Source organism: Chiloscyllium plagiosum, chromosome 6 (genome assembly GCF_004010195.1).
Source record: "Chiloscyllium plagiosum isolate BGI_BamShark_2017 chromosome 6, ASM401019v2, whole genome shotgun sequence".
In the NCBI taxonomy this organism is placed as follows: Eukaryota; Metazoa; Chordata; class Chondrichthyes; order Orectolobiformes; family Hemiscylliidae; genus Chiloscyllium; species Chiloscyllium plagiosum.
The window spans coordinates 104,185,881-104,199,144 of NC_057715.1; the positions used below are offsets into that span (position 1 = coordinate 104,185,881).

The 13,264-nt window shown below is 44.4% G+C and overlaps 1 protein-coding gene across 2 annotated transcripts in view; it reads left to right on the forward strand.

Annotated features, from left to right (window-relative positions):
• Window positions 1-474: 474 nt before the first annotated feature.
• si:dkey-66a8.7 (PI-PLC X domain-containing protein 1) overlaps window positions 475-13,264 on the forward strand; it is a 27,345-nt gene continuing 14,555 nt past the window's right edge. The window contains exons 1-4 of one of the 2 annotated variants that reach the window (XM_043692327.1): window positions 475-575; window positions 7,502-7,583; window positions 9,413-9,506; window positions 11,805-11,934. In XM_043692327.1, the coding sequence (XP_043548262.1) occupies window positions 9,483-9,506; window positions 11,805-11,934 (154 nt within the window). In that variant the 5' untranslated portion in view covers window positions 475-575; window positions 7,502-7,583; window positions 9,413-9,482. The other variant, XM_043692326.1, reaches the window with a different exon arrangement.

Here is a 13,264-nt window from a genome sequence, read left to right on the forward strand (position 1 = left end):
CTGGTGATTGCTGCACGGTGTTCATTCATCCATTGTCATAACGTTTGCTTGGTCTTGCCAATGTACCATGTCTCAGGGCATCCTTGCCTGCAGCATATGATGTGGAGGAGCCGGTGTTGGACTGGGGTGGACAAAGTTAAAAATCAGAGTCTAGATTAGAGTGGTGCTGGAAAAGCACAGCAGGTCAGGCAGCATCCTAGGAGCAGGAAAGTTGACGTTTCGGGCAAAAGCCCTTCATCAGGAATGCTCCTGCTATGCTGCCTGATCTGCTGTGCTTTTCCAGTACCACTCTTAATCTAGACTCTGATTTCCAGCATCTGCAGTCCTCACTTTTGCAAAGTTAAAAATCACCCAACACCAGGTTATAGGTTTATTTGAAAGCCAGTGCTTCCAAATAAACAAGTTGGACTATAGCCTGGTGTGTGATTTTTAACTTTGCAGCCTATAGATAGACAACGTTGGCTGAGTCACATGAGTACCTGCTGTGTCCACGGTCCGGGAGCATAACCAGATGCGGTTTGAAGAAATGAAACTGTTCCTTTTTGGAAATGGACACACCAATATAGTCTCTCTCGGTGAGTCAGAGCCTGGCTGGCATTCAGAATGTGTTTGAACTACATTCATAACGACGTGTGTGCAGATTGTAATTGGTAGTAAGCGCTCAGCCCTCTGTGAGGCGTTCACAGGCTGGGGGGTGTGTGTACAGTAAATGCAGCAGAAACACAGCGATGTAAATGGCGGAGAACGTGCAGCCAGGACAGCTCAGAGAACAGGCTCTTCCCCAAGCTGGTGGGTAAAAGGTTTCTCTCTCTTACCTCTCAGCAAATCGTTCATTCAGCATTTTACTCCCTCTCTTTTGCTGCTTGTTTCTTTTTCCTGCCTAGAAACTATCGTTTTGTTTTTGGTGGTTACGCGCAGGACACGGTCTGAGATTGCACGGTATCGCAATCTCCGGGATCCACTCAACACGAACATACATTTATATAGCGCCCATAATGAAATGTGGTAACGGCGCATCGCGGGACGATCTAACAGACAGGGATTTGGAGATAGATGGCCAAAGAGAGGTGTGATTTCAGAATCCTGTTAAAGAGTCACACAGCAGGGAAATAATCCCTTTCGTCCAACACATCCGTGCGGGCCAGACGTTCCCATTTGCCAGGGTTTGGCTGATGTCCCTCTAAACCCTACCTATTCATGCACTCATCCAGATCCCTTTTAAATGTTGTAATTATATCTGCCTATACTACTTCCTCGTTCCATTCACGCACCCCCCCCCCCCCCCCCCATTTGAAAAAGTTACCCCTCAGATCCCTTTTAAATCTTTTCTCTCTCAGTTTTGGGCTCCCCCACCCTGGGACAAAGACCTTGGCTATTCACACATCAAGTCCCAGATGATTTTATAAACTTCTATAAGGTCAACCCTCAGCCTCCAGTGTTCCGGGGGAAAAGCCCCAGCCTATTAAGTTGTGAGAATGAAGGGTGGTTTAAACATGAGGGGCTGGGGGAAAGCTCATTGGAGTGGGGAAGGGAGCAATGGGGTGGCACAGTGGCTCAGTGGTTAGCACTGCTGCCTCACAGCACCAGGGTTCTGGGTTTGATTCCTGCCTGTCTGTGTGGAGTTTGCACATTCTCCCTGTGCCTCTGGGTGCTCCGGTTTCCTCCCACAATCCAAAGATGTGCAGGGCAATTTAGCATGGCCCACAGTTTCAGGTGCATTAGTCAGAGGTAACTATAGGGTAGGGGAATGGGTTTGGGTGGGTTTCTCTTCGGAGAGGCGGTGTGGACTTGTTGGGCCGAAGGGCCTGTTTCCACACTGTAAAGAATCTAATCTAATCTAAATTTACAACTCTTAAATGGTCAACTCACTCATTTAGAGTCCCTCTTGAGTCGCTCATATTCATCCTCAAGACTCCTCAGCCTTCCTTAGCATAGACTTCCCTTGGAAGATGGGATTAAAAGCAGCTGTTAGGGTCATTGACAATAAAGGGACAGTCCCTTAAAAAAAGGCAATTTGTTTGCGGTGGAGAGACAGCCAAGAACTAACACCTGGTCAAGTACAAGGGTGAAGTATGAGAGAAACGCAACACTGAGGTAGAAGATACATCTCCATCTGTTTGCATACTTTCGGCCACCAGTTCAGTCTGAAGGTATGGTAGCACAGAGGGAGGTTTGACAAAATTGCCTGTACCAAGTCAGGGAGAAAGGATTTACATACGGTGCCAGCCAAGTTAGATGTTCAGCAAAGTGATCTCAGTACAAGCCCCTTGCTCTGGTGGATAAAGACACAAGTAATCCCACACATGCCTGTGAGGACTGTCCTCTCTACAATCTAAGTGGCAGACTGATTACTCTAAACTCAGCAAATGAGAAGGCCATCACTTGACTTTGAAGATTTGCATTTGTGAATTAATAATAATAATAGCTGTTCAATGGGAATGAAGTTTAAAGAACAGTATGTGTTTTCATTGGTCATAATGGGCTTTGCTTGTAAATATTTTTATTGAAAATAAAGGTGGGCGGTGCAGTGGCTCACTGGTTTTTCACAGTGCCAGGAACCCCGGTTCAATTCCCACCTCGGGCGACTGTGTGAAGTTTGCACGTTCTCCGCATGAGTTTCCTCCCACAAATCAAAGATGTGTAGGTCAGGTGAATTGGTCATGCTAAATTGCCCATAATGTTAGGTGCATGAGTCAGAGATAAATATAGGGTAGGGGAATGGGTCTGGGTAGGTTGCTCTTCGGAGGGTCGGTGTGGACTTGTTGGGCCGAAGGGCCTGTTTTCATACTGTAGGGAATCTAATCTAATCATTTTATTTTTTTTACAACATAGTATAACAACCTTATTATATAACAACAATAACAGTAAACAAACTACTACTCTATTCCACAAACCACTGAGGAAAGAGAAAAAACATACAAAAACTACAATTCAATAAATAACTAAAAAGAAAAACTAAATTAAACCAAGGTAAATTAAACTACATTCAGTTAAGTTACCGCACTCAATGCAATCCCACCAAAGCTCCCCACCACCAGGAGCATCAGTAGGCAAACCTGTATTTGTTTGGGATTCTTCCTCCAAGGGCCCCCCGGACCGCCAAGCATAGCCCTCATGCCCACACAAAGGCCCTGATCAATATAACTGACAAGTCTCCGTCTGTATAATTCAGTTCTTTAAAACAGTTCTGTTTCCTGGTGCACCATACTCTTAAGGAAGTCCAGGAGGATGTGCTCCAAAACTAATCTATGTCACCCAGTTAAAAATCACACGACACCAGGCAGTAGTCCGACAGGTTTAATTGGAAGCTCACTAGCTTTCAGAGCGCCGCTCCTTCATCAGGTGGTTGTGGAGTACACAAATCTAAGGCACAGAATTTATAGCAAAAATTTAGTGTGATGTAACTGAAATTATACATTGAAAAATACCTTGATGGTCTGTTGAGTGTTTCATCTGTTCGAATACCATGATAGTTTCACTTCTTTCATGTGTAAATCACAAAACCTTTTTTTTTAAAAGTTGCATTCTCAGCTTAGCTGTAACAATGGGTGTTAGCTAGACAATATGTTATTATTTCAGTTACATCACACTGTAAATTTTTGCTATAAGTTCTGTGCCTTAGATTTGAGCCCTCCACAATCACCTGATGAAGGAGCGGCGCTCTGAAAGCTAGTGTGCTTCCATTTAACCTGTTGGACTATAACCTGGTGTTGTGTGATTTTTAACTTTGTACACCCTAGTCCAACACCAGCATCTCCAAATTATGTCACCCTGAGAGTCTTGTGGGATTCTCCGACACCCAGCTCATTATAATATTCTTCTTCGCACAGAAAGAAAGAATATTGAACAGTTTCTTCCCATGCGCGTCCAAAGAAGGGAAATTTGGCAAGCCTAAAAGGTGGGACACTGGATCCACCTTAACCTCAGTTGCCAAGACCCCTTCCAAAACATTCGCTGTGGCACCCCAATACTGATGAAACTTGGAGCATGACCACAAGCAATGAGTAAGAGTGCCAACATCTGTTTTATACTTGGGGCACACTGGGGACGCTCCTGTCTTAAATTTCGCAAGCTGCCCCGGTGCCAAATGACCCCTCTGGAGTACCTTCAGTTGCATAGCCTGTGTCCTCTTGCAAATCGAAATCTTCCTTGCTTCCTCTGATGAGATTTCCACCCCCAATTCTTGAGTCCAGATTCCGCACAGCTGCTCAATGTCCTTTGAAACATTGCCTCCTAACAAGTGATAGAGGGTACTGACCAAGAGAGTGCTCGTAGAACAAAGCACTCTCCTCTCCATCTCTGACATATAGGGACTAACCATCAATGTAGTCTTTTTCTGTGTGAAGTCCCTAACCTGAAAGTAATGAAAGAGGTCCCTCCTAGATAGCTCATATTTCTGACTCAGTTGCTTGAAAGATATCATGACCACCCCGTCAAATAAATCTCCCAAACAGGAGACTCCTCTAGACTCCCAGAGTTTAAAGCCAGAGACAATTGACCCCAGCTGGAATCCTAACATTCCCACTATGGGAGTTAAAGGGGAAGTTTTTAAGTTGCCCTCATCTTGCCTCATCATTCTCCATGCTTTAACAGTGTTAAGGACAATAGGATTTCTGCAATGGTCCATAACAGTCCTCATCTTGTCCATAAACAACAAATTGATGAGGGGGCATTTTGCCTAGGAGGTGTCGATGTCCAACCAGATTGACCGCAGGTCCTGACAGGCCAGTCAGCCACATAGAATAGTAAGGAACTCAATTGATATTCCTTAAAATCCTGGAAATCCAAACCTCCCATCCCCTGTAGATGCTGCAATTTGGCCACCTTAATAAGAGGCTGCCTATGATGCCAGATGAAAGATCTGAGCTAACTGTAAAGCCTCTGTAGTGCTTGCCAAGGCAGCACCAAAGGGAGCATTTGCATGGGATATAATAAGCAAGAAAAAACATTCATTTTGACCAGAGCTATTCTCCACAACCAAGATATCGGAAGGTCCTCCCAGTGCCGAAGGTCCTGCCTTATCTTCTCCAGCAACTGCATAAAGTTAGCTTTATATAATCAATCGAAGGCCGGGGTGATAAAGATGCCTAAATACGAGAAACCTCCCTGTGACCACCTGAAAGGGAAATGAGTTCCATCTCCAAGATCAGATATTCTAGTGAGGCCCCCCCACAGGCATGGCCTCCGACTTCATAAATTTAATTTTATACCCCGAAAATAAACCAAATAGATTAATCACTTGTATTAAACGGGGCGCAGATGTCATTGGTTCAGTTAAAAAGAGAAGAACGCCATCCGCATAAAGGGTGATCTTACACCTACCTGATCCTACCTCTGGGGCAATTATGTTGGGATCCCTCCGGAAGGCCTCCAGCAGTGGCTCAATCACCAATGTAAGTGATAGTAGCGAGACAGGGCACCCTTATCGGCTGCCTCTGCCAATACTAAAATTATCCAACCTTATACTACGAGTAAGAACTGCTGCTTTCAGGTCACTAGATAACACTGCCATCCACCTGGCAAAAACCCCTCCAAGATCAAACCGCTCAAGTACACAAAAGAGGTACTGCCACTTCACCCAGTCAAATGCTTTCTCTGCATCCAGGGAGACTACCAAGCCCAGAATCGACCCTTGCTGGCAAACCTGGACCATGGTTACTACTTTTCTAATATTATTAGTAGACCTATGACCCTTAATAAAGTCTGTCTGGTCCTCCTTTACAATGAAGGGCAAAACTGCCTCCAACCTCAACACCAGCATTTTTGACAGAATTTTAAAATCCAAGTTCAATAACGATATGGGCCTGTATGAAGTGCAATCCTCTGGGGCTTTCCCTTTCTTGAGATTAAGAGAAATAATTGCTTCTCTCAGAGAGGATGGCAGGCAGTACTGACTGTATGTGTGGTTGTACATATCCAATAGTGGCCCAGCCAGCGTGTCTATAAAGTCCTTATAAAACTCTGAAATCCTGAGAAAAACCTGGCTTCAGGGCAAGGCTGGAGAAGCCATGGTAGGGGGAAAGGATAGGAAATTTTAGCAAGAGGAAAATATTGGGGGTGATAGAGTTTGGATGTAAAATCATTAAGGACTGGTGAGCTTGAGGTGTAGGAAGAGGCTGAATAGGCTTGGGTTATTTTTTCTGAAGAATCAGAGGCTGAGGAGTGACCTTATAGACATTTATAAAATCATGAGGGGCATGGATAGGGTGAATAGCCAAGGTCTTTTTCCCAGGGTAGGGGAGTTGAAAACTAGAGGGCATAGGTTTAAGGTGAGAGGAGAAACATTTAAAGGGACCTAAGGTGCAACAATTTCATGCAGAGGGTGGTGCGTGTATGGAATTAGCTGCCAGAGGATGCTGGTATGATTACATGATACATTATACATGAATAGGAATGGCCTAGAGGGATATGAGTCAAATGCTGGCAAATGGGACGAGGTCAGATTGGGATGTGTGGTCGGTGTGGATGATTTGGACAAAAGGGTCTGTTTCCAAGCTCTACAACTTTATGACTCTGACTCAGTGAGAGGAATGCCCAGGTGATATATTTTATGTTGTGGAAAAGGTGGGAGAAGCAAGTGGAACAGGGGGAAAAGTCAGGGAAAGGTTAGAGGACAAAGGAGATTAGAGATCATAGGTGTTACAAGACAAAAGGCAAAGAGAATGATAATGGTTATAGAGAAATGGATCCAGAGCAGATAATAAAAAATTGTGTTAATAGTAGAATATAGGTCAACTCTGCTGAAACAGAGTACAGTCTTCTGGACACATGTTAAATTCAGCAACTTCACACTGTGAAAAGTGCTTAATTGGAAAACAAGGCGCTGTTCCTCCAGCTTGGACTTCATTGGAGCACTGCAGTAGGCCAAGGACAGAAATGTGAGCATGAGAGCAGCATGGTGTATTAACGTAACAAGTGACCAGAACATCAGGATCACATGAGAAAGATATGCTTTGTAAAGGCAAGCAACTGGAAGTTAAGCCAAATTTTAAGGCTGTCTTAGGAAATTTTTTCTCTCACATTGCTTAGCATGTGTACACTTCCAGAACCCTGGAAACATTTAAGAAACAATTGGCTGTTGCAATGAGATAGTGTTCTGCATGGATGAATTAGACAGGTCAGAATGGCTTTCACATCTATAATGAGCTGGTGGTTGGCTTAGAATTCTTAAGCTAATGTTTTCTATTCATGGTCTGGCTGCACTAGAAAGGAGTGAGGAAAAAGTCTAAAACTGGAAAGACTGGTTCCATATGGTTTAAGTACAGTCGTTTGTTTTTGTTGGTGTTTTCTGTACTTTACTGAAATTACAGTGATGGTGGAAATGCACAGCCCTGGAAACCATTGTAGGAACAGCCCCACAAGCTCAAACTACACAATATATAACATGCAAATATTTAGAATTTGCGATTGCAACTCTTGCTAATTTCTGACAGTGGAATTACCTCAAGTTTTGACAAAAACCTATTCAGGACAACAGTGTGAAATTTTCATACATTAACAGGCTGACTGCTGATTTATCCCTATCTGGAAAAAACTGAGAATACTTGATGTGACATTACACCTCTCACAGTCACTTGTACAAGGTAATTTTTCAGACGTTGAAATGAGCTGTTTCCTCATTGTCCTCTATGTTGTTTAGTTATTGTTCATGCTGTATTCCATTCTACTCATCCCCTCTCATCCCAGAAACAATCAATTTCTTTCCCATTAAGGTTTGAAGTTCAGAATGTAGGCCTTTCTGTGTGTTTTGAGAAGACGGGCGGGATTGTCATCAGCCAGTGTTTATGGAAATTCTAAACCTGCAAGATCTTCTCAGTATAAAGAGTGAGTGAGAAAAATCTGGAAGAACTGCACCTCATTTTCCACATGGGACCCCTACAGTCTTCTGGACTCAATATTGTGTTCAACAGTTTAAGGGCTTAAGGCACCTTCTCCCATGCCCTTACCCTAATCCCCACACACCAGGCCTTGTTATCATATGGTTTGCTATTACACACCACCCATCATTAGCTACTAAGTGTCCACTAATAGTTATTCACCCTCCCAGGCTGATCGTAATGCACTCCTTTGTCTGTCCACTGTTCTGCTCTCTCTTTGGGCTCCATTTCCAAACACCGTTTACTCCTTACCCACCACCCACACCGTGTTTCCTGCATAAAAACCAATATTTTCCTAGCTAGTTCTGAGGAAGGGTCAAAATGTTCACTCTGATTTCTTTCCAGATGCTGCCAGACCTGCTGAGCCTTTCCAGCAATGAATGTTTTTTCTTTTGAGAGAAATACTAAATCTACACTAATGAAGATCGTAATGGAAAACCAGGGTCCTTATGTTTACTGAGCTGTGTGCTTAGATCAAGATTGTATGTGGGGAAATCTGGAAATACGGGGATTTTAATTTTTTTTTCTCTACTGTTCCCTTGCTGCATCCATCCAGATTGACAGAGTGGCTGCTTTTCAAGCAAGAAAGACAAAGCTTTGAAAGGGCTAGAGGAGCAGTTTGGTTTGGAGTGGTGGGAGGAAAACAGAGACTGGGAGGATAGTTGAGTAGGCAAAATATTTTTGGAGGATAAGAATATGGTCGCAAATGGTTGGAGATATTGTAAGGTTGGAAATCAAACCGATTGATGGGGGTCGAGAGTGTAGTGCTGGAAAAGCACAGCAGGTCAGGCAGCATTCGAGGAACAGGAAAATCGATGTTTCAGGAATAAACCCTATGCCCGAAATGTCGATTCTCCTGCTTCTAGGATGCCGCCTGAGCTGCTGTGCTTTTCCAGCACCACACTCTTGACTCTGATCTCCAGCATTTGCAGTTCTCACTTTCTCCCAGATTGATGGGAGTGTCATTGGATAGCTTCCTATTCCTGTTAGCCTCATTCCTGAAGAAGGGCTTATGCCCAAAACATCGATTCTCCTGCTCCTCGGATGCTGCCTGGCCTCCCGCGAGTTTCCAGCACCACACTTTTCAACTCTGGTCTCCAGCATCTGCAGTCCACACTTTCTCCTGTACCTGTTAGCCCACAAGCAGCGCTGTAAAACCATTTTACTTAATGGATCCATCCTGCCTCACGTCCTTTTATCTTCTGGGATTTCCAAAGGCAGGGAAACCCAGACAGCATTCATTAAAAAATAGAAAGCATGTTAAAATGGAGCCATGCAACCTCCTTAAATGTATTTCATGCCTGACTCACTTCCTGATAGTGGATTGGCCACTTGCCCATGTCTTGTTTCCATTAAACTGGAAGCGGTTGGGTGCAAGCTGTATTGGATTTGGGTTTGAAATGTTAACTTTGCACTTGACCCAAACCCATTCATTATTAGGGAGTTAAAATTACTATAAGGTGTGATAGCTTGATTTGCATAATTCTGCTGTTGAAATCATTATGACCTCATGACATTACATCTTATGTTTTCAGGTACCTTCTGAGCCACTGCATTTGGGGAAACTGAGTGGAAACACTCACTGGACAATGCATTGCACCCAGCATGGCGCACACATCTATAACCAAGGTACTTGCTAACTCTACTTCTTTAAAATGGGCTGGACTCGGTCATTGTTGGATAGTACTGTAGGTTTCAGGACGTACAGGGGCCTATTAGTTTTCAGTGAACTTCGGTTTAAATCCAGTTCTTCCTGCATTTGGATTCGGATGTCCTGTTCAAGCAAAATTTGCTGAGTCATTCTTAATGAACATGGGCTCAGAGCAAAGGAAAAGCACTGTTCTCAGTTTGGGACTTTGTTTTATTCAGAGATCACAGCATGTGTGGGAAGTACGGGAGAGAGAGTGTATTTTGGGTATGAATGTCCCGAGGCACATTGTTCAGTAGGATAGTTGGAACTTTAAGAAGGAGTTGAGAGTGTGGTGCTGGAAAAGTACAGAAGTTAGGTAGCATCTGAGGAGCAGGAGAATCGACATTTCGGGTATAAGACATTCATCAGGAATGAGGCTTGTGAGCAACAGGGTAAAGAGATAAATATTAGTGGGGTGGGGCTGGGGGGAAGGTAGCTGAGAGGGAGGATAGGTAGATGAAGGTGGGGGTAATGGTGATAGGTTGGCGAGGAGGGTGGAGCAGGTAGGTAGGAAGGACGATGGGCAGGTCATAAGAGCAATGCTTAGTTGAAAGGTTGGATCTGGGATAAGGTAGGGGAGGGAAAAATGAGGAAACTGAAATGCACATTAATCCTGTGTGGTTGGAGGGTCCCAAAGTGGAAGGTGAGGTGTTCTTCCTCCAGGCGTCAGGTGGTTAGGGTTTGGTAATAGATGAGATCAAGCATTTGCATATCCTTGGTGGAGTGGGAGGGGGAGTTACTGTTTGGCAATGGGGCGGTGGGATTGCTTTGTGGTTGTGTCTCAGAGATGTTCTCTCAAGCATTCTGCAAGTAGGTGTCCTGTCTCCCCAGTGTAGAGGAGCCTGCATCGGGAGCAACGAATATAGTAAATGACGTGTGTAAGTGCAGGTAAATCTCTGATGGATGTGGAAGGCTCCTTTGGGGCTTTGTGGGGAGATGTGGGTGCAGGTTTTGCAATTCTTGCAGGTCAGGAGGGGAGCGTGGATTGGTGGGGTCATAGACCTGACAAGAGAGTTGTAGAGAGAATGATCTTTATGTAATGCAGATAGGGGTGGGAGAGAATTATATCTCTGGTGGTGGGGTCTGGAATGGTGGAATGTCAGAGGATGATGCGATGTATCTGGAGATTGGTGCAGTGGAAGGTGAGAACCGGGGGTTTCTGTCCTTGTTGCGCTTGGAAGGTGGGGTTTGAGGGTGAAGATGTGGAAAGTGGGAGGGGAAATTGCGATCTTTGAAGAGGGAGGCCCTCTGTGGTGGAACTGGTCCTCCTGGGAGCAGATGTGGCGGAGGCAGAAGAATTGGGAATAAGGGATGGCATTTTTACAGGAGGCAGGGTGGGTGGAGGTGTAGTCCAAGTAGCTGTGGGAGTTGGTGGGTGTGTAGAAGATAGTCGCGTTGAATTGGTCATCGTTGATGGGGATAGAGAGGTCCAGGAAGTGGAGGGTAGTGGGAAATTTACTCTGCATCTGTGATTGGGAGTTTCTGACAATGTATGCTGGAATTTTTAATGGTTCTGTTTCTGCTCACCAACTTCCCCCATGAGTTTCCTTTCAGTTTGATGAGTGCAAAAGGTTCCCAAAGTCTGAAATGAAAGTAGGTGTTAAATGGACATAAAGATGTGTAGCAGATTAAGAAGTAAAGCCACTTTCTCTCCTGTGTCATCCACCAGGATATCTGAGGGGGTGGTGTTACATAGTTGGGAGGTGGTAGTAATATCACTGGACTAAGTAAGCTAGAGACACAGACTAATGTTCTAAGGACCTGGGTTCAAATGCTACCATGGCAAATGATGAAACTTAGAACTCACTGAAAAAAGTGCGAGAATTAAAAGCTAGTCTAATGGTGATCATGTAACTATTGTAGATCTTTGTCTGGCTCACCAATGTCCTTTAGGGAAGGAAATCTACTATCCTTACCTGCTCTGACTCCAGACCCACAACAATGTTGTTGATACTTAATTGCCCTCAGAAATAGCTTAAAACGGTAATCAGTTCAAGGACGTCTTGGGATGGTCAGCAGTTGCTGGTCTTATCAGTGATGCCCATATCCTATAAAAAATGAGGAATTATTTTTGCATGGACATCAGACTCTAGCCTCCAGATGATATCGTTTATTTTGTGACTTGCCAGGTTAGGGACGATCGCCTATGTGCTCCATATTTTGAACAAAATTGATGCTTCAGTCTCAGAGGTAATAACATCACATATAACTGATGTCTCCTTTGCAACATTCTGTAGAAAACGACAGATTCAAGGAGAAAGGAACAGATATCATTTTCAAGTCTTCTTCAGAATCAGTTTGCCCATTGGATGTCAGACTTACCAGAAAAGCTATGGGACGAGTCACTGTGCAATCTGGCGATTCCAGGTAATGATGAGTGGTTCATCCTAACGTTGTCTTATGTGGCCAATCGGAATGGAATGGAATAGAACAGGAACAGGCCATTCAGCCCATCAAGACTGCCCAGACATTTAACATAATCATGGCTGAGCAAACCCATCCCAAAATCTGTATGCCACCGGTAATCAAACATCTATCCGTTGTTACCTAAAACATTAATGAAAGATTGAGCTTTCAGAGGCTGTTCTGTAGAGACCTCCAAAAGTTCACACCCCTCTGAGTGAAAAACAATTCTCCTCATCTCAAACCCTAAGTGGCATACCTTTTATTTTTAAATTTTAAACAAAGGGAAGTTCTAGTCTCCCTAACAAGGGGTAATATTTGACCTGCATCTGCTCTCTCTATCCCTTTTTAAGTATTTTGTTGTTTTCAATGAAATCACCTCTCATTCTTTGGAACTCTAAGAGAATACAGACCAAGTGTGCCCAAGCTCTCTTCAAAGAACAGTCCTGCCATCCTGGGAACAAGTCTGCTGCATTCCTTGGTTGCATTCCCTCCATAGCAATAATATCTTTCCTGAGATAAGAATGAAAATGTGAAAGCATGGTTAATCAGTTTGTGGATGACATCAAAATTTATGGTATATCGGAACGGTTTTCTAAGACTACAAAGAGATCTTGATCAATTGGATCAATGGGCTGACGAGTGGCAGATGGAGTTGAATTTGGATAAATGCGAGGGTATTGCATTTTGGTAAAACAAGGGCAGGACTTATACAATTAATGTTATGGCTGTGGCTAATTTTGTAGAACAGACAGACCTAGAGATTCAGGTTCTGGATCAGTGGTGCTGGAAGAGCACAGCAGTTCAGGCAGCATCCGAGGACAGGCAAAATCGACGTTTCGGGCAAAAGCCCTTCATCAGGAATAAAGGCAGAGAGCCTGAAGCGTGGAGAGATAAGCTAGAGGAGGGTGGACTGTAAAACCTGTGCACACACCTCCTCCCTCACCTCCATCCAAGGCCCTAAAGGAGCCTTCCACATCCATCAAAGTTTTACCTGCACATCCACTAATATCATTTATTGTATCCGTTGCTCACGATGCGGTCTCCTCTACATTGGGGAGACTGGACGCCTCCTAGCAGAGCGCTTTAGGGAACACCTCCGAGACACCCGCACCAATCAACCAAACCGCCCCGTGGCCCAACATTTCAACCCCCCCTCCCACTCTGCCGAGGATATGGAGGTGCTGGCCCTCCTCCACCGCCGCTCCCTCACCACCAGACGCATGGAAGAAGAACGCCTCATCTTCCACCTCGGAACACTTCAACCCCAGGCCATCAATGTGGATTTCAACAG